Source organism: Lissotriton helveticus, chromosome 5_1 (assembly GCF_964261635.1).
Source record: "Lissotriton helveticus chromosome 5_1, aLisHel1.1, whole genome shotgun sequence".
Classification (NCBI taxonomy): Eukaryota; Metazoa; Chordata; class Amphibia; order Caudata; family Salamandridae; genus Lissotriton; species Lissotriton helveticus.
In genome coordinates, this window is record NC_136065.1 from 2078013755 (window position 1) to 2078036026 (window position 22272).

At 44.2% G+C, this 22272-nt stretch overlaps 1 protein-coding gene across 6 annotated transcripts in view; it reads left to right on the forward strand.

Moving 5' to 3' along the window:
- The window catches only part of VARS1 (valyl-tRNA synthetase 1), a 205901-nt gene that overhangs the window by 57797 nt on the left and 125832 nt on the right, over positions 1-22272 (forward strand). For all 6 annotated transcript variants that reach the window (XM_078646021.1, XM_078646024.1, XM_078646022.1 and 3 more), the window contains exons 8-11: positions 8280-8407; positions 13439-13603; positions 15100-15181; positions 20987-21106. In XM_078646021.1, coding sequence (XP_078502147.1) covers positions 8280-8407; positions 13439-13603; positions 15100-15181; positions 20987-21106 — 495 coding nt within the window. The remainder of the gene's footprint in view (positions 1-8279; positions 8408-13438; positions 13604-15099; positions 15182-20986; positions 21107-22272) is intronic.

The following is a 22272-nucleotide window of genomic DNA, read 5'->3' on the forward strand; positions in this document are numbered from 1 at the left end:
TGATTGTTATTTCTTTCATTTCATTCTGCTGCTATGTTGCTATTCTTTGTCTTCTTTCCGTAAATGTTTTGCTTTTGTATTTCTCCATGCCGTGTTGTCAATAAAAAGATTTTTAAAAAAAACAAAAAAAAACATGTGGGTTCCTAGGTTGTCTGTAAGGCAGTATTAGTATTCCGAGACTTCCCTGGTACTTTGTGGCACTATTAAAAAGAAAATAATTATTTATGATATAATCATCTGACAATGTTGCGCCTTTTGAGTGTATTATGATGGAATGTGTTGGTGAACAACTACATATATGTCTGTGGTGTACATGTAAAGCGTGAACCAGCTACACAGTAACGTGACACTGTACATGACTGGAGGCTGTACAAAAACCAAGAACTGGATTTGTTTCATGGAATCGTTCTTGAGACATTATCCAGTGTTGAGAGAGTGTGAGGGGATCCATCTTGTGGCCCTAGAAGAGGCTGGTTCTTTAGTTCCGCCCTGAAGCGTAGGAGGGGTATTTTTTAAATTGTTGTTGTAAAGCAGAAGCTTTTTCTCTGGTATTTTCCTTTGTATGGAATGTAGCGCATATGTTTGCGGTTTACAGTTAGCTGGGCACATAAATTAATATAGAGGAAATCCAAATAAAAGATGCAGGTCATGAGTGCTTACTTTAACCCATTGAACTTGTCTGCTGCTAAGTATGTCTACTCATCCCTATCCTAGCAACCACCCCTTGAACTGTAACCCCTCTTCTATTGGGACTTGCCAAAGGGGACAAGAGGTTCTCTATTAGGAAAAGGCAATATTTTTTGGAGACAAAAATGACCCTTCGTATTATAATGGTGGGAGCAGGTCTGCAATACTCCTTGGGACTCTGCGAGGTAGAAGTGGAATGAAGGAAGTGCAACCACATTGTGTTCTGAATGGTGGTTAAATTCCATTCTGTCATTATTCTGCAACCTTGAGAGGCCTAGAACACGGAATACCAATATATAGCTGTTCATCTGCTTTAAAAAATAGTCGAGAACCATCAAAACATAATCCATGCCTTTTAGCACATCACTTGCATGTGACTCTTGCTTTTGTAAACATAATACAACATGTTACACCAGACCCAGGCCCCAAGTAGTAGATCGATAAACTATATGTCCATACTCTCCCCAACCTGTAATACTCCCATCCTTTGCCCCATGTTTTAAGAAGCAATTTCTATTTGGATGGATAGTGTAACAAATAGTGCTATGATATCTAAATACAGCATGAACACCCACGACACACAGCTGCACCTCTTTGTGCTATCAAGGGAGGGCGTAGCATTCCTGTTGAGATCAATAAATACAATAGCCGTGTACTCCCTGATGTATGCACGCACAGCAGTGGCAGTACCAATAAATCCATTGTTGATGTACACAGTAACTTATGGACGCCTATTGATGTCTAGGCCAGTGAATGCGATGTAACAACTGTACGTATAATAATGAGAATATTGGTCAAAATGATATCAGTGACCGCCATGTTACACATACACACACTCTCAAACTCGTATCGTTGGTGCTGGAGCTATCCGAGATGATTCCCCCCCACCCCATCAACCCAAGTCAGAGATACATAGTCAGACAGGCCCTGCGACCCAAGCATACCAATTGACAGGTCACTGGTGTAGTTACACTTAGCCCAAAGTCAAACGCGCCCCCAGGGAAAACCCTAATTAGTCCTACAGATCAGTAGTCGCACCACAAACAGGACCGAGGAAATTGACCCCAATAAAACACGTTTGGCCAAAGGCGTGCATTCCCAAAATACCACAAAGTTAGATGCCACATGTAGTTAGGAACACAACTTGTCCGCCCTCCAAGGTACTCACTGGCTCACCACACCGGACTTGTGGACATTGCCAACCTGGCGCACACCAGCTCTCCCAGAGGTCAAGAGCCATCTGTGTTCCCCTTATCAGATGTTACTGTTATTTATGACTATGATACTTTTCAAAGAATGTCAGTGTTTTATTGTACCCACAAAATGCATGTATGTGCGGTCAAAGCTTCTGTACTCTGAGACGTGCCTCTTTCAATACTTCAGTTGTGCCTCTGTCAATACTTTTCCTACAGACATTGGAGTCTATGACTGAATTCGAAACATGGGCTTGCACTGACATTTTGTCCCGTCGTTGACATCGCTAAAACGTCTGGAAATACTGGTTAGGATCCCTTAGACTTACTAAGGAGTACGACCGGTGACTATTTATCAATTTCTGAGTTCCTCGCTTCTGGAACCAGTAACTACTTCTACTATTCAAACTTCAAAAAATTGAAGAGTAATTCTTCACGGACGTGAGAACATTTGATCGGTTTTTCTGGACTAATGTATCCAGCCATATCGTGTTTGACTTACCATTCCAGACACGTGATCTTGACATTAAACGACAATTTTCTTTAGAAGCCTTGAGAAAGTCGCAAAGCACGACGAAACAAGTGTCGGCTGTGGCTGCGTCAATGTTGTAACCACGAAACATCTGTCAAGAATTTTGCCGGCTGAACAGATTTCACTGGAAGAATTTTGCATTAAATAATTCAACTGGTTGGGCTAAACCAGTCTTTAAAATATCCATTGTTGTGCTCTGTCTATATGTTCAAATTGATTAATATATAGGGGGGTTCCTGCTATATATAAGTGATTACTGTGGGTGGCACAGTATAAAGACATTGAGCACGCTGATAAAGAAAGAGAATTAAGTTGACTTCCTTGCAAACATAGCTGAGGTGCTGGCTGTCTTAATTATACCACTGCCACCTTTTGTTCTTTTTTTGTATCTTCAAAGGTATGATCGTGCTCTACTGGGAACCAGTCCGGTCACAGTATCTGAATGAAGTTCAGCGCATGTATCGCCTCAATAATTTCCTCAGCAGTTATTGGCAGTCCTAGGTCTGCTGTCTCACCAGGGGAGGTTGGTTGATTCGGGATATCATCAAAGAGGGGGTGCTGATGTTCGCAGTACGGACATGGATGATGAGCATAGAGCGCTTGATAATAAGCTGCAAATGCTGCTGCAATCTTTGCCAATTCATTCCTCAGGAAACCCTCTTGATCTAGGATTTCGGGGATTAATCTACTGGAGCTGATCGTGGTGGCCAGCTAAAGCAGTAATTTCCCAGATTTATCACTGTACTCCTACACCTGCTGTGTTGAGGCCCTACAACATTGTCTGGCCTTCTCCAGAGTGAGCTCGCGGAGCAACGTCTTTGCAGACTGCAGATGATGTCTTGTAGTCTCAGATCTATGCCTAAGTTGATGCTGCTCTAGACAGAGAAGGAGAGATTTGAATGTTTTAATTTCTTGCGTCTTGGCTTTTTCCCGACGCCGGGCGAAGCTGTTGGCCATACCTTGAATATGGCCTTGCTGTCTGCCATAACATGCCAGGCGAGGACTCGATTTCGAAGTATGCTTGTACTTCAGTGGCAAGGAATTCCAAAAAATCGTTGTCAGTCATGTGTCATGCATTAAGCCACTAACAGGTTCGGCGAGAGGTATCTGGCCCCCAGATCTTGAACAGTAAGTGGTTGGATATTGTCCTAGGAAGGATTTCCACCATGGTGACCTGTAAAGTATCAGTTACCGGCAGGAGGTCTGTGCAGGACAGTGTCTTGTGAGTTTCCGATGTGTGTTTGTGTATACACCCTATCCTGGGCATGCCAGACCCGCCAGGCCTCACAAAGCCAAGTGCGGTCAATCACCCTTGCAGATGGCTGGCTCAAGTTGTGCCACCAGCCGTGGGGAGACCCTAAATAGTCTAATTCTAGATTGGGGTAGCATTAAAGTACCCTCTCCCTATGATTGTCATGCCCATGGATAATTAGATAAAACCTCAGAGAAGGCCTGTAATGTCTGAATGGGGCGATTTGGGTTGTTTGTACACATTGAGAGGGTTGTATTGTTGCCCCTCTAAGGTACCCCCACCACCCCAGCGTAACAGCCGCAACATATAACCACATGCCCTCCCATTTCCCCCTCATACTGACAGATGTCAGTGTGTTGAGGTGGACCTCCTCCTGAACAAGGATAATAGATGCTGTCATGCAGTTGTCAGATAAGGTTTATTGTGGTTGGGGGTGGTAAAGAACACCAGCGTCCACACATATGGTAGGCCACAGAGGCCCCCAAACTCCACATTCTCTCCTCCAAGTGGGCCACTATTATCAGCAGTCTATTTGGGACCCCTGCCAGTCACCTTGACCTCCCGTTGTTGAATAGTTTAGACCATGTCCAGTTCTCGTGCGTCCAACTCCAGCGTCCCTAATAGGCTTTGTCTTCGGCCTTTGAGTCCGCCACTGGCGTGGCCTCCCCGATTCCTCCGCAAGTGTGATTTCCTATTCACTCCATGCTTCAGAACAGTTGAGCCGAGATGTGGAGACCGCGTCCTGATTTTTCGAGCCATTGTGAGGGGGGCTTTTCCTTTACCCACCCCCAGGCTGCTTCCGGGTCTCGAAAAAATGGGTGCGGCCGCCAAATCACTTTGAGCTACACCAGGAACAGCAGCATATATTTGAGGTTCATGGCCTCGAGTTTTTGCTTGGCTTCCTCAAAGGATTTACGTCTTTTCTGGGTTGCTCAAGTGTAGTCGGGGAAGATCATAATGTGGTCGGCCTGATAGAACAGGTTTCCCTTCCTCTCGTCCTCCTGTAGGATAGCGTCCTCTGGTGATTGAGTATACGGACAATCAGTGGGCCTGCTAGTGCCCCAGGTGGGGCATTTTGGCCAGGGATCTATGTGCTCTCTCCATTACAAATTGTTGCAACAGCATGTCCTTTGGCATCCAAGATATCTCCCAGTTTTCCAGGAAGTTAGCAGGGTCTGTGGATTCAGCTTCCTCTGAGTACCCGATGAAGCAAAAATGATTGCGCTTTGACCTGTTTTCGGCATCTCCAGCCCTTTGCTCTAGCGTAGATGTCATGGACAAAGGCTGTGTCCTCGATCGCCGGAGTTCCACAACTTCATCTTCCAGTGTCAAGATTCTGCCCTTTGCATCTGTGACCCTGCCCACAATTTTACAGAGCTCTTTGTGCAGGAGGGAGACATCTACCTTCATCTCCCAAATTCTCGACTCCAGTGTGTCTCTGGAGGATGGTGGATACTTCAGAGGAATTGGGGGCCTCTGTAACATGCAGGACTTCACTCTGTTGGCCACATCCACTGGTGTGCCCCAAAGTGCATCTACCAGTCTTGGTTTGGGTGGGATATGTGGGGCCAGATCTTTCCCCATGGTTCCCCACGTAGTTCATGCAGCCTTGGTGGAGACTGTTGAAGGTAGAGGAGGGAAGAAGAGACTTGTGGTGCATGGAGCAGCTGTAGGGTGTATCCAGTTGAAATGCCGGTGGCTTTTCCAGTGAGGAGCGCAGACTCCCTCAGCCCAATCTTGTTCTCACCTGGCACGCTTGCCTTCCCACAAGGGAGGGCAGCACGAGCAACAGGAGGCCAGTAGGGTTGCATGAACGAGGCGACGGGGAGTCCTTGGCTACTCCTCTTCCATGCCGTCTTCTAAGGCACGCCGCTGTCTGGCCCGCTTGCCCCCAGGTGGGGTGGGGTGTGGTGGGGCAAGCACAAGCTGCTACCGGCGGGTAGGTGGAGAGAGCAGATCGGCAGGAGAGACTGGCCAACCGCCGCATGAGCAGGGCCGGACGCGATCAAGACAAGTGAACGGTGCATGAGCCGGCCTTAACAAACCTCACCATGGGCTGCTGGTCCGTCAGGACGTCCAGCCAGCAGAGCCTTGTTCACTGCCTAGCCGGGTATGGCTGAAGACTTAAGGGTGCTTTCCCCCTCCGCCCAAAACCAAAGGTCAGACAGGCACCCTCACCACTGCACTTCAAGCAGTAGGGAAGAAGGTCCAACATTCTCGGAATCTCGCCCGGTCCTCCCTGGGTCTTGAAGCTGCAAGCTGGTCGGGGCAAGCCATCCAGGCTAGACAATGGCCGCCAGCCTCTCCTGCCTGGCCAATTGCCAGAGGTGCCAGGGATCGCAGTTTCGAACCCCAGGGGGTAAAGCGCACCACTCCAGGGGTGATTAGGGTGATGGGCAGGGCAGATGATGACAGATGGCAGAGGAGGTCCGGCAGCATTTCTATAGTGCGTCTGCCATCTTATCCGGTCAGGCCAGGTCCACTCTGTTCCCCTGTGACAGTTTCGGACAGATTTGGTCTTGGTGAGATGTTCCAGAAATGTTTTTCATAAGCTAGGAGCTGCCGCCATTAAATGAGTCATGAGCTGGAGTAATTTATTTGGACGAGTCAGTACAGAGATGGGCATGTGGGCTCCCCGTTCCATTTAACAAGGAAGATGGTTTGGTTCTAAAGAAGGTCTAAGAACGGGGATTGAAGTTTTTATTTATTATTTAAACTGGAGGTGCACAGCCTCACATTCAGATCTTGATTTTGAGGTCTATTCCAGGAAATGTTTTTTCTTCAAAATACAATTTTTTGGGTTATTATATATTGCATCTAAAACACAAGTTCAATGATATTGAAAATTAATATTTTATTATATGATCAAGTGCACACAGGTTTTGAGAATATTACTGGAGACATTTTATAGCAGGATGGTTTTACAATTCAAAGCCATTACAGTGTATAAAGTACTATAGAAACACAAAGGTTGTCCATGCTCTGAAGAAGTTAAGATCTATTTGAGGCCTTTGATACGGTCTTGCACTCTATTCGATATCACAGACTATATGAGGCAGGAGTATACAGTAGTGCGTTACATTGGCTCATGGATTTCCTGGACTGTCGAACCCAAACCATCTGTTTCGACTCCTTCATATCAAGAACATTGTCAATCAATAAAGTAGTCCCACTGGGTTCCTGCCTGGGCCCGACATTATTGCGTCTAGCACAAATCGAGTAATCACATGGATTTGAGGTTGTGTCCTATGCTGACGATACCCAACTCCTCATCTCCTTATAGTCTGATCCAGTAAAAGGGAAATCTCAGTTTTCAAGCTGCATGAGGGAAATCGCTGATTTGATGACCAACAACTGTCTCCAACTGAATGGCGAGAAAACTGAGCTGTGCTATTTGAAAAAGCCTTGAACCTTTGGTTGGCCAACTGATGGCCAACAGAATTTGGCCCATCCCCCTCCCCTAAACAAGGAGTAAAAATCTTGGTATAAAGATCGATCAAACACTAATCATGAAAGACTAAGTCTAATATACCTGTGGCACCTGTTTTACCACAATGCAACTTTTAAGGATTTTTTAACGTGGCTCACACCCAACTCTAGAAAGACTTTAGTCCAGGCTCTAATCACCAGTCGCCATATAATACAGGAATGCACTTAGTGGCAGAAAATGACACCACGCGGTCCAAACTGCAAGTTGTGCAGAATACAACTGCTTGGCTAATTTGTAACCTGCCCCCTCGCTCTTCTGCTCCCCCTATTTTAAATAATTAGTATTGGCTTCCCATTAGAAAACAGGCAATCTTTAAGCTATGCTGCCTGACCCATAAGGCACCAAATAAGGCCTTTCCTGCCTATCTGCACTCCAGACTGCAACGCTACCAGACTGCTTAGGACCACAAATCGAGCCCTCCTTAAGATTCCACATATTCGTATCTCCAGATATGGTGGCAGATCCTTTTTGGCCCCATTCCACTGGAACAAATTGCCTCTCTACATTTATACCTTTTCCGAATTCACGATGTTCAAGAACTTGTTAAAGAAGTGGATATTCTAAAAAGTGCACTCTTGTCCTAAATAGCAAAGAGCTAAAATACTCCTCCAGGAGTGTGTCGTGGGCTATACCAAGATCATGTAACATAACAAGAGGTCTACAAAATAAAATGGAACACCAGATATGTCTTTGTATTGGCCACAAGGAGCAATGATGTGAGCAATCAGTTATGGAAGCCCTGGTATAGAACTCAGTCTATTTTGGCTACCTAGACATTCCTCCTATAGGCATCTCATTGCTTATGAAACTGTTGTTGCTATGGCAGGAAGCTGGCAAATTATGTCTTTTGGCTTGGGGTTGCATTGTAGCAGTGACACCAGTGTGGTATTTGCTGGTCACACTGAAGGCCTGCAGTCACTCTCGTTCATTCTGTACGTCAGTAGTTATTGTGGACAAGACCTGCATTTGTATATTTTGCCGCCGGTCGCCGTACCATCCACCTCAGTGGCCCAGGGTGCAAATATTGTTACAATTCAAGAATGAATTGGCACTGGCCAGAAGAATTTCAGATAAACCGTTTCTCTGTTTTGTTTTTTATATTTCTTTTCATTGTGTTCTCTGCAGCGTGATAGCATCTCTACAGCAAACCCCCGGGGGCTTTTCATGATGTGTATCCCACCTCCAAATGTCACAGGCTCGCTTCACCTCGGCCATGCCCTCACAAATGCCATCCAGGACTCTCTAACCCGTTGGTGAGTTTGCACAAGGTGGAAGGGGTCTTGTTTTGTTATTTTACTGACTCTGCGTGTGCTAAAATGTTTTCCACTTTGTGTTAGGATTGACTGTTTAAAGAGGACGACTGTGTTCTTTTTATAAAACCTAACCACGCAATGGGCCTATCTGTACACTGTTTCTTTCTGTTAACATCCTGTGTATTGTCAATTCAGTATTTTTTTGTTTTGTTTGCATGCTTTTACTTTGCAACTAGGAAATTTGATCTCTGCTCCCTGCAACTTCAGACTAGCTTTTTCTAATGTTCAGAACTGCCCACTTTGACATATTTTTTGTGGACACCGGCTATGCAGAAAGTGATCCTCCTATTAAGTGACATCTGAGAGGCCTGGGCCAAGATACTTTTGTAAAGTCCTAGACTGTATCTTAAATTGGGGCAAAAGACATGAACACAACTTTGTCAAGGAGCCAGGTTGTCTGTAATATAGCTTCAACATAAGCCTTTCCGCATTTCATTTGCAAAGAAACAGACTTTTGAGATTTCCAGTAACCAACAACCACTTTTACTGCTACACCTTCCCATCATACTGAACTCAGCAGGAAGAACATTCTACAGGCGAGTTTTGCCAGTGACACACACACCTAGGATGGAAGAATACTTTTATCTATACAGATTCGGATGATTGGCTGCAGGCGGCTAGCAGCCCATGAAAAGTAATGTCCATTGTTCAGAATCTGGGATTCTGGTTCATTGTTTACGTTCTCTAGTCCTGTGACCGAAGTTCCGGTAATTGTGAGAGGTGATAGACGCATAGGAAGAATTGGATCCTTTGGAAAAGAGACCGCTTTCAACCTAAAAGAAATGTCTTTTTACTAATAGCATATCAGATATAATCCCTCTTGGGCACAATAGCTTTTTTATCATTCTGCCTCATTCATGGTGGAAACTCTGGAAGTTCCAATGATCGAGGCACTGGGGAATACTATAATGTTGCGTAACCTCAGTCTTTTGCTTGTCTCGGCTCTACAAGGTTGGCTTTCACACCCACGGGTGACGTAATCCAGTGTTCCACCTCCAAATGTGATAAAAACCGGTTACCGTTGCCCCACGGAACCCTACGTAATACATACAAGAGGTGATGTAAATGCTTTTACTTTACCAACAGGGGGTAGTGGAAATCAAAATAATTGTTCATTCATGATTTACACACTCAAGATCACTACAAACTAAATATATTTTTCAACATAGTCATTTAAAAACATAGTTATTTTAAAATGCTGAGGTTTAGTGCACATAATTTTGGTAACATTACAGAAGATAATAAAAAAAACAGCTAAGCTGTTCAATAACAGTGAAAAAGAGAACATCACAATTTATAGCCCCTACACCCTCACTGTGCTATCCCGCAGATGACTAAATAATGAGCCTGAGTTTCGGAGGTGGTGCTCATACCTAGACAACAGAGTTTGTTGTCTGTTTGGAGTGGCTTATTAGCTATTTCGAGCACAAGGCCAAGAGCTAGGAGATGGTGTTTGTGCGAGAACACAATCTTGGCACAAAGTCATGCAGGCAGAATGAAATGCTTCACAGAGGCTCGGGGAGTCTTGCTGGAGGCTTCTTCTGTTGAGATGGAATCTGGTGCTGTGCTCATCTGGATATGTGGTCTGCATCTGTGACCTCAGTGAAGTTTATCTCCACTTAAGAGGACGAGTGGTGGCCCTTAAATACTAAAATATTATTGGATAAAAACCTCTGACATAGTTTCAAGGAATGTGGAATACAGACTGCAGGCACTAGAAGAAGTGTTTTAGGCACATGTTTAAGAAAATAGGAGTTGACTGTACGTCAATTTGGACTACACCTGTTTGAAGATTTATTATGGATGTTCTTTTGATGGCCTTGACATTGATAAGTGAACACTTGTCCCAAACTGGGTGTTGCATGTTCTATCTAGGTTGTTATCCGAATGACTTGACTCTCTCTCAGCTCTAGGAATGATGAGAATGATAAGGTCGGATGACATTAGTGTTATTAGTGTTTATACCAGACATGAGTGAGTGGGCAGAAAATGGGAGAAATGTTGTCCGAGATGGAATTGGGAGCCTACTCGGAATGGAGTCAGACCTTAGGGACTTTACGTCAATATATTATTATGACTTCTCCTAAATCCTTTTCATGGTGGTTTCACAACACGAACATGGGAAAGGGAGAGCCTTTCTAACAATGCTTCCCTCATCGGCCCATAGTAACAGACGATTCCCCTGCTGGTTGTGGAGCACATATGGTTCCCAATCACATACAAGGATCATGATCCACAAAGGAGTCCATAAATAACTCCATAAATATTCCAGATCTAGGAGCATTCTACCTAGCACTAAAAGTTCCTTCCTTCCGTTACACCCAAGACTGTGTTCATTTAGAAGGAATATTCCATGATGATGTAATATGAACAGGCATAGAGGGGTTTTGGTCCTGGATACTCATCAAAGAGAATGAGACTGTTCTCTTCATAACAACAGTCTAACTGCAAGACGTCGACATTGTACAGCGAGATGCTAGTGAGGCATCAATTACTAAATCCTTGACAAGATGTTACATCCATGAGAAATAGCTCAGGTAGACTCCCCCCCCCCCCCACACACAGAAAACACAAAATACTAAGACTTTGCATGCAGATACCAAAACAACAGATTTAAGGATAACATTTTCTTATAATTAAATTGATCAAGCTTATTTGTCTGTTCTTTTCTGACTACTTCACTTCTATCAAAGATAAGAATAAAACAACTGATATGATCCTAATTGCTTCAGAATTTATGCTTTGCTTTTTTAACATATATTTTTTGCCTTTTGTTAAGTTAGTTGGAAGCCGCATCAGAATGTTTTAGTGCTGTTCACCAGTCTTTAGTGCTGTTTTTTTAAGAACCACACAGGAAGTGGTGTGTGGGTTGGATCTCCTCTCCATGGCCCAAAGTAAGATTGTTCACTGTAGTCTCAGTCCCTAAACTTGGTGGTCTTCCTCTGAAGCACCTGCAGTATGGCACTTCGATTTGCCAGCACAGTGTATGGACATTCTAAGAGGAGCAAATAGGTCTTCTACCAGATCCTCATACGTGGGGCAGGGAAAGAAATGTCCATGGTGCACAAATAGCCCATTTTCAGGTGGTAATTTTACAGCTGTCTTCTTAACTGCCGCAAATTTACAAGGGGCGGTAGTTTTTGTAGTTCCTTCAGTTTGAAGTCAAAAACTTGTCTGTTTATCCAGTTTGCATGTGGAGAAGATTTAAGCCCGAATTTCGCTCTACAGGTGAATTAAAAATAGAGGCACATTTCACCTGATTCACTTTTCATCGAATTGTTTTGCCCAACCCAACTTTTACGCTTTCAAGTGAGGATACTGCATCTCGTGTCTAAAGGCATGCCTTAACCTCAAGACCAACTGGCCAATCTGGCTATTAGAGATTTTCATCTATAGTTCACACAGCTGCAGTCATAGCTTATTATTATTTTGTGGACTGTCCTCGATAGTGTGTCTCCACAGTGTGAACTACAACCTGTCTGATTGTGGTGTGCAATTTAGAGAGGCAGGACATTTGTCATTTGAAATCCTGTTACTGTTTTTAAGATTCCATGGAGTGCGAAACATTTTTTTGTACTCTGGGATTGTCCACCAGTTATGTGAAGTCTTCATCTTTGTTTCCGCTCCTTTTGCATGATGACTGCAGTAGAGCAATGTCAGCTAATCAAAGCATCTCCAAAGGTGCATGCAGTGGGTTTCAAAAAGTGTGCATTGTCCAGCCATTGTTGTCATTATCTCCTGTAGTGTAATGCTGCTATCTCCGTAGAGATGGCTGTGTTGCTGGAATATGAATTTACCTTGAAAAAACAAAAGATGAGGTGCTTGGCAAAACAGGAACAGTTGCCTTAATTAAACACTTCTCCCGGGAAACATCCACAGAAACGGGTCTGAGGACTCACTCAACATGCATTTGTTCTGAGTGGCATTATATGCAGTCTCTGGAGCATCTTAAGCACTTTAGATCTTATTTAAAAGAAAGGAAGGTGGGCCTCATCATGAGGTGTAAATCATGCCACCTGATATTGAATGCAGCCGGGTCTCAATGAGGACCAGTGGGTGAAGTTTCCATAAGCCCGGTATGGGGAGCGTGTGATCGCTGCGTTTACTTTGTGTGTAGTGCTCTGATTGGCAGAGTGTTCCTAACTTCATGTGATATCTAACTTTATGGTGTTTGGGGAATGCACACCTCCTTCTGGCCATATATGCTGTATTGGGGCCAATCTCCTTGGAATATTGTGGTGTTTGCTGCCTATCTGTGGGACTAATGTGGGCTTTTCCTGTTTACATGTTTGTCTGGCTGGTTACTTGCCACCCCACCTGTTATCTGTCAATCAGTAGCCTCAGACCTAGTTTGCAGGGCCTGCCTGACCACGTATTTCTTACTGGGGGTTGATGGAGAGGTCATCTTGGGAGATTTCGACAACAGCGACCTGATCTTGTTTTTAAATATACATATATCGTTGCGTAGATTGACCTCTATATTAACAGCTGCATGTTTGTAACAATGGAGCTCAGGATAAAATAATTTTTGCATCTCTCTGGAAGATAACTAAGTAGCAGCCTCTGCTAACTTTATTTCCCTGGTATCCTTGAATTTCTAATCCTGTACAATCTGCAGTTCTCCAAGTAAACACATTTGGTGGCAGTTTTTTTTTTGCCTGGAGGATGATGGCTGTCACAAAAACTAACCTTCACCGTCATGATCTGGATAATGCATTGTTTTTAAATTATGATTAAGTTATTTTATAAGTGAGATTTTGACAAAAAAAGAGATTCTAAAAGGGACTTCATCTTTCCACATGATCTCTTCTTATGTTTTATATAATGTTTCATATAAAAAAGCATGCGTTTGATGAAAGAAAGAACATTGTTTATTTAAAGTTTGTAATTTCAGATGCTCAGCTTTGCCGCTTTCATCGCTTTTCTAGCCCTGGGTCTTTACTACTTTATATCTTTGGGACCATTTCACAGGCACAGGATGCGTGGAGAGACAACTTTGTGGAACCCAGGCTGTGACCACGCGGGCATCGCCACACAGGTAGTTGTAGAGAAGAAGCTGTGGCGGGAGCAGGGAAAGACCCGGCACGACCTTGGCCGTGAGAAGTTCATCCAGGAAGTGTGGAAGTGGAAGAATGAGTAAGTGCCATGTCACGGTACTTGAATGGTGCACCAGTTGTATGACTGCAATGTGTCCAACCTAGAAAAAAATAGAAACCTGTGTTGTTTACACTTTAAATGACTCCCATCTATCTGAATATTTCGGTTAATTGGAATTCTGTATAAAGAAAAACAGTAAATAAGTTAAATTAAAAGCACATTTCTTAAATTAGAAAAACAATTTTCAGTTAAAGTTTGACAGCAACTGTTGTTTCAGGGTTCTGTTCCTAATATTAGTTTCTTTTGTTTTAGTTTTAGTTTTTGGGGGAAGGGGCAGGGGGGTTTTAAAAATCCTGAGCTACTGAAGGTCAAGCTTGGAAGCATATACCTTTCCTAAAATTCAGCCCAGAAACTCACTTTTTAAGACTTCAAAACTCAGGCTACAGTGAAGATTATTTCCACCTGCATGACACACTCCAAACGATATTGATGTATTTCAGTTTTCTTTTATGATCATTCTTCAAAGTCCAGAGAATAAAAGCATTGGAACAATGAGGGTGTTAGTGAAAAATTGTAAATCACAGTCTTAGTCCTAGAAATACCTCCATGTATTAGAGGTAACAGTACCCTTTTGTGTAACTGAAGCAATGAGTATCTTCATGGAACAGTGTATTAGCTATTGAGACATGACCAGCCAATTCTTCATATGTGAAGATTTTGCAGCAGGACGGAAGTTTAAGAGAACAAATTATGCTTCTCGTGAATAAGCTCTGAGTTAAAGGAGTTACTGAAGTCTGAAATGGATGTTTTGAAATCAATGGCGTTAAGTGTTCTGATAGAGGGCCAGTGTGTGGTTTTCTTTGTTTGGAGGTTAAAAGGCAGTGTAATTGTGCATGAAATGCCATTGAGTGAAAAGGCGACAAGGTAAAATTGGAATCAGGTGATCGAAGCAGGCCTGTGAAATTGGGTGGGGAGAAAAATAAGACCAAATCGAGGTGGGGTAAAATAAATACTTGCACTTTGTTGACCTTGCTGAGCATTGGGAAGCAGGCTTGCTGGGCATAGTTAAAAAAGATGGTAGTCTAGAGCAGTCTGTTCCACTTGGAAGTGGTGGGGAACTTCTCACAAAAGCACTCCGCCCCACTACCTTCTTTGCCACCCTTGCCTTTAGCTAATCCATGACTTACTTATGCTGAACGATATAGCTGTTGTAAGGCATTCTTGTTTGCTGAGCAAATTCAGATTTTTTTGTAAAAACTATAATACCCTTTGTTTTAGAATTTCCCTAAGTATTGTACTTTTCTATTTTTACATTAGAAAGCAAAGTCACTACTCTTTGTGTGTGTTTTTATGCATGTTTGCATGTAAATGTAAATGTAAATGTGTGTGTGTATGTGCGTGTCTACCAGTGATTTTATATTCTTTCTTGAGTTCAGAAATGGCATTAAGAGTGGAAGAAGCTGCTATTCTATCCCCTCCAGGGCACATGGAAATGGTAAGATGACAGACTGTATGTTTTATCTCACTCTCTGCAGGAAAGGTGACCGAATCTATCACCAGCTGAAAAAACTGGGATCATCTATGGACTGGGATCGTGCCTGCTTCACCATGGATGATGTGAGTAACAGCTGCTATTGGCGATACTCTCCTCTCATACACAAGAATTTGCAGAGTTGCTGCCTCTTTGGTAACCTAAAATTTCTAAATGTCGGTCTACTACCCATTTAAAGAAAGCTGTTATATCTGATTTGTTGAACATAGTCTTGTGCGGAAGTTGGAAAGATATGTATCCTTATGATAATGTTTAGACCGCACATCTTCTGCACCCTTTACTTGTGTAATTTGGTTTTTGGATCATGAGAAGCTTTCAATACATGAGAAATACCTTCTGAGAAGCTTCAACCAATCAATTAAAAAGTTAAGAATACTATAAACATTCAAAGGCATGGGCTCGTTAATGTGTCTGTCAGCTAATCACAGGGCACTAAGAACTATATATCCATCATATTAGTGTTTCCTGTTTAGGGATCCTCCTGGTGATTAATTCAATCTGAATTCTGGACATTGACGTTGGGATGAGAGCCAGTTTCAAGCAGCTTCATTGTTTGATAAGGAAAATAATGGGAGTATGTTGTCTACCACTGTGATGTGCCTTTAAAAGTGCCCTTAATCGCATATACACAAACACCCCTCCCACCTCCTGCTCCAGCAGCCCTTTCTCAAACAGTTCTACTCAAAGATTGAGGCACAAATTTACAATTAGGATGTATATTTTTAATTTTGTAACAACCATTTCTGAAGGATACTACTAACTGCAGATTTCTCCCCTTTAGAATATGCTCAGGTGGCATAATGGACCCAGAAGATTTTTCTGCATAGTACCTTCACACTCGTGGGTGGCGTTGTGGGGGTTTTCTTAGACTCGTCCCTACCCTAGAAGTGACAGATGGAGTCTCATATAAGCACCATTTAAGCATGCTCACGTCATTTTTTTTCTTTCCATGCTTTAGTATGCTGATCCGCAGCAAGCAGCTAACTTTTCCGTTTTCTCACCAGTTGATAGATTTTTGTATGTCAGATTTCTTGCTACTGTCCATCATCCCCTTTGGTTTTGCTTTGTTTGCCCTAAGTTGGCAGGGTATGCCCAGACATGGGTACCTTGCTCACTTTGCCACTGGATTCAAGCTAGCCTGGCTGATGGCGGCTGATTAGCCAGAAACCGGTCCCAGGATGCTTGTTTCCGGTCCAGGGAAGACATGGCTTGTCAGTTTGGGCTGGACTGTTCCCATGAGGCACAGGGTCAGACTGATTTGCATATGGCCATGTCTGAACTGGGGTCGCTGAGTGAGCTAAAGAATGATGATGGATTAAACCCAGATCAGTTGACTGGGGGTGAGTGCTTGCAATGTTCAACACTCCGTCCATCATCCCCTTTGGTTTTGCTTTGTTCGCCCTAAGTTGGCAAGGTATGCCCAAACATGGGTACCTTGCTCACTTTGCCACTGGATTCAAGCTAGCCTGGCTGATGGCGGCTGATTAGCCAGAAACCGGTCCCAGGATGCTTGTTTCCGGTCCAGGGAAGACATGGCTTGTCAGTTTGGGCTGGACTGTTCCCATGAGGCACAGGGTCAGACTGATTTGCATATGGCCATGTCTGAACTGGGGTCGCTGAGTGAGCTAAAGAATGATGATGGATTAAACCCAGATCAGTTGACTGGGGGTGAGTGCTTGCAATGTTCAACACTCCGTCCATCATCCCCTTTGGTTTTGCTTTGTTCGCCCTAAGTTGGCAAGGTATGCCCAAACATGGGTACCTTGCTCACTTTGCCACTGTATTCAAGCTATCCTGGCTGATGATGGCTGATTAGCCAGAAACTGGTCCCAGTATGCTTGTTTCTGGTCCAGAGAAGACATGGCTTGGCAGTTCGGGCTGGACTGTTCCCGTGAGGCACAGGGTCAGACTGATTTGCATATGGCCATGTCTGAACTGGGGTGGCGGAGTGAGCTAAAGAATGATGATAGATTAAACCCAGATCAGTTGACTGGGGGTGAGTGCTTGCAATGTTCAACACTCTGTCCATCATCCCCTTTGGTTTTGCTTTGTTCGCCCTAAGTTGCCAGGGTATGCCCAGACGTGGGTCCCTTGCTCACTTTTGCACTGGCTTCAAGCTTGCCTGGCTGATGACGGCTGATTAGTCAGAAACCAGTCCCAGGCTGCTTGTTTCCGGTCCAGGGAAGACATGGCTTGGCAGTTCGGGCTGGACTGTTCCCATGAGGCACAGGGTCAGACTAATTTGCATATGGCCATGTCTGAACTGGGGTGGCGGAGTGAGCTAAAGAATGATAATGGATTAAACCCAGATAAGTTGTTTGGGGGTGAGTGCTTGCAATGTTCAACACTCCGTCCATCAAGCCTTATGGAACCCTCATAAGTGTCAGGGCTAAAACTTGTTCCTTTCCACTTGTAAATGGACAGATAGCACATCGCCACAGCCCTGCTACAGGTGATCTACATTTTTGACAAATCACCCTACTCTGAGGAGCCAGCGGTTCTGGCCTCTGCTAGCACAATCATCCCAACATATTTTCCCACCATCCCCTCCATATAGAGAGTCAAATACTTGAGACATTCGGGAAACAAGTCTTCTCCTCAACTCGCTGCGTCCTCTGATCAAGCAACACCAGACGTTTGCTGGGCTGGTACTTCCACTTAATATGGGACTCTGTTGCAGAGATCTTGCCAGTAGTCCCAGGGGAGTTTTGAACCAGTTTGACACTGACTAATTTGGATGGCTGGGACATGCCAAATATGTCATAATGTCGGGCCTGAACCTAACCAACTATTTAGGTAGTAGTTGAGCCTGGCCTTTAGATGGGTCTCGCTTGCCCCTCGCACTCCCTCTGCCTCTCTATGCCAATAAGGCAGTATCCCCAGTAGTTTAATGTCTTTCTCGACATTGGCAGGGTTTTGCCTAGCGACCACGTCAAGCCCCGCAACACAACAGTAAGCACTGCTGTTCTGATAGTCATGGTATGGGATCCAGCAGACAGCATCCAGGCCCACAGTGGCAGCAAACCTCATAGCCCTGCAGCCTGAAGACACTTTAATTTGCCCTTAGTAGCGCACAACCACTCTGTAGGAGGAAGGAACTGTTTTGTTTACCCCAGGTAGCATAACATCCGACAAGCGGGTCCTGCAGATAGTTTAATGGATATCAGTAAGGGGCGCTCTGTGGCTTTCTGAATTCTGCTGGTCATCCATGGCAGGTGGCATATGCGTTCTCTACAGCAGGATCTGATACCTCATGGAGCCCAGCACCAAGGAAACCTGTCAAGAGTCCAACCACGGTTTGGAAGAAACTGCAAAAGATCTGCAGTGGTGCTGCTTGACCTAAATTGGACCTGCAGCAGACCCCTCTTCCCTACCCCACCCTTTAGCTGACCATGGTGACGGCTGCATAACTCCTGGGTCAGAGAAGTCATCTAGGAGAGGTGGAGATCAGAGGCCTCTGGACTCCAGCGTAGACCCATCTCCACAGCAAATTGTTGGAGCTGCGGGCCATTCTCTTGGTGTTGAAAGCTTTTCTACCATTAAACAAGGGAAGGCTGGTTCAGGTCCTCGCTAAAATCACCACTAGCATGTGTTAGTGCAACAATCTGGGTAGGGTCATGGGCCCTGTGCCAAGAGGTCTTGGCACTTCTGGACCTGGCTGAATTGACAAGGCATTTCCCGGATTGTTCATTACTTAGCAGGATCTTTAAATGCCAGGTCAGCTGAACACAGTTGGCGATAACTAGCAGGTCACAAATGGCAATTACATCTGAAAGTAGCACAGGACGTCTTCCAGCAATGTGGAGAGCCCAGATGCAATCTGTTCACCACAGCTGAGAAAGTGCAGTGTCAAAGCTATTTCACATTGGATTTCCAAAGAAGGCTCTCTCTCATAGACAAGTTTGCCTAGAGTAGAGCACTGGACTCATGTATGCTTTCTCGCCACTACCTCTCATGCCCCAGATTCTGAAGAAGATCAGGAATGACCAGACCCAAGTCATTCTAGTGGCTTCATGTTGGGTAAGAAGACTGTTGAACCCAGAGCTTCTGGGCATGAGCATTTCTTCTCCGATTAGTCTGCTGCTTCTGAAGGGTTTGCTATCACAGTAGCAGGGCAGGGTCTTGTACCCCTGGCCTGTGCAATCTACACTACCATACGTAGAGATTCAGTGGTGGCAGTTGATTGCATTTGATATCCCTTCCGAAGCAGTAGATATCTTCCTTTTGTGTTAAAGCATCCCCCTGCAGTGTCTGTTTACATTGGAGCTGGTGTAGCACCCATAAAATGGACGTGTTGCAGGCCAAACTGGTAGGTGTCTTGTTATTTGTGTTCTCTTTAGTCCAGCAAAGACTTATAATGGCAACGATTAAAGGTTATTTGTGGCTCTTTTGGGGGTTTTTTCTTTCTGGACCAGCCATCCGTTTTCAAATTACCTATTGTAATGCGGTTTCTTAAAGGTCTAATCCACATGTTTTCCCCCAAACCATTCATGATGCCGCTGTGGGACCTTAATTTGTTTCTTACGTTTCTTATGAGTACCCCTTTTGAGCTGCTACACAGCTGACTTGTGCATCTCTAGACCCTTAAGATTGTCTTTCTCATCGCAATAACCTAAGTTTGTCGCGTGCGTGAGATTCAAACTCTCAGTCCAGCCACCTTACACAACCTTCTGTCCAGAAAATCTAGTGCTGTGGACTAGAGCTGCATTTTTTCCTAAGTTCATGTCGGACAATTCATCGCACTTCCAATGTTCTTTGTTCCTCCTCACCCCTCGAAAGACTAGGAGAGACATTTGAACCCCAGAAGAACGATGAGCTTTAACATTAATCGCACCAAAGACAGTCAGGTAGATGATCAGCTCTTTGTCAGGCTCTCTGGGACAAAGAAAGGCTGGGCAGTGCAGAAAAGGACTCTGTTAGGGTGGATAGCCCTCTGCGTTAAGATATACTACACATTGGCCAAAAGGTAGCCCCCTAGTGGGTTTGCGAGACCATTCCACCTGAGCCAAGACTGCTATGCTGTTTTGGTATGCGGAGTACCTCTCCATGACATTTACCAGGCATTGACATGGGTGGCGATGCACACTTTCATAAAGTACTAGTTCCTTGACAGCTGGGTCTTATTGGAAGGCATTCTGGCCATTTGATCCTGCAGGGTTTTTTAATCTGAGTCATTCCACAGATGCACCACCTCATTGGGGGAGGGTCAGGGGGGAAAGGGGGTAGGAGGGATTAGGGTGGTGACTCTTTTAATATCTATTCTAAAGGTGAGAAATCTATGGTTACAAGTATCCATTAGAAGAAATTAGTGAAATACCTTTCGTAACACTCTTGCTGGTGGATACTCTGTCAAACCGCAGTTTCCTCCCACCTTCCCATTCCATAGAATAGACTTTTTTCATCTAAGAATGTCCCAAACACTGATAAATAATTGGTCTTTCGAGTTGAGTGTGCAGACTGTATCAAGAAGGAAACTGACGACTGAGTTTTTGTGGCTTTGCATACGGCTACAACCATCACTTCCAGGGCGGGGCAAGGCCGAGTTGATGCAGGGCCTCGTGACGTCACCTATTGGCATGAAGGGTCTATGGTGAAAAAATCTTCCTGATTCAGGCTGGTGTGTGGGGATATTCTAAAAATGTGGAATCTGCAGTGAGATCTACCAGAAAGAGCATTACCGAAAGTAACTGGTTCTGTTGTTGTTAGCTTTGCAGGCTTTAAGCAAAAAGTCAAAATAAATTTATGATTTACAGGGAAAAGTACTGTTCCCACAACGAGGATATCACACCTATTGATGGATTAACCACAAAGTAATCTTTTTTGGTGGGCCTTTTAGCTTGAAAAAATAATTTTTATTTGTTATTTTCCAGAAACTGTCGTATGCTGTACAAGAAGCATTTATCCGTCTCCACGAGCAAGGAGTTATTTATCGCAGCAAGCGTCTTGTCAACTGGTCCTGCACACTGAATTCTGCCATCTCTGATATTGAGGTGCGTATTCCCGTCAAGTAATGGGGCAACTACTGAAGTCTTAAATGAAAGGGAAGGGAAGCTTTTATATTCCTTCTTAAGGAGGGAGCCTCTTTCACTGTTTCTTTGCTGCAGACTCTGACAGCAGCTGTGCACTATTTCCTCTTTTCTCAGTCCTTCCCCTTATCTCCAAGCCCTTGTCCTAGCCTCCAAGCAATTTCCTTCTTCCCAGCAACTTTAGCCTCCCTTGCTACGTAGCTTCTCATATTCTTTGTCCCAACACTCTGGACTTTTGCTTTGTGGATTACCACAGCTTACACAGTTACCATGCATCTCCAGCTCCCTTCCAAACTTTAGAGCACCACAGATTGCATATACCCAGGACTTTTGATTATTTGAGTATGGTTGAGACCTCATCAAGTTTAGGTGAGATACTGAAATGCAAGGATGTCACAATCAACCATTCTGTGCTTTGTCCCTCCTAGGATGACATAAGATTTACACCGTGAAGTGTGGTGGCCATCTTAACATTATTTTTTTTCTCTCATTGGGCCTGGAAGCATGGACAAGAGTGGAAGCAGGAAAGAAAACCATATTTTTTCCAGAAAACACCAAGCACATTAGATTACCAGGAAATGAAGCTTTAATAAGTGACAGACGTTGAGGGAAAGCACCAATAGACACCGAGGTGTTTTTAGAGGGTCCCACAAGGACATCAACTATGTGGGTCAGAGAATTAAATTGTATGGAGCATACCCTTTTTCCGTTCTGCCGTAACTGCCACCACAGATTCTCTCAAAATGTCACCACATGGTATGTAACCTCTGTTTGTTGAGGTACTATCAATCGGAGGACTGTAAAGCCTGTGTAGAATTTCAACTTAAGACACTGAAGATGACGAAGAAACAAAGGTGAGCTCACCACGATGGCACAGTTACAGAAACACTCCGAGTAGACCTGGAAGTCTTCAGTGCCAAGGAAAACCTAGAGGGAACTAAGCTGGCGCCGGGAGAATTTTCTGACATCAAATAAAGAGTTGATGTTGAAAAGGAGAAGACAACAAAGAATTTGATCCTCGAGGACCACTGGCGTTAGTTAACACAACAAGCTCGTTTAGGCACCAAACCAAAACAATCAGAGTTGAGACTTCAAAAAAACATCCTGTTGCCGGGGCAGTTGAGAGAAGA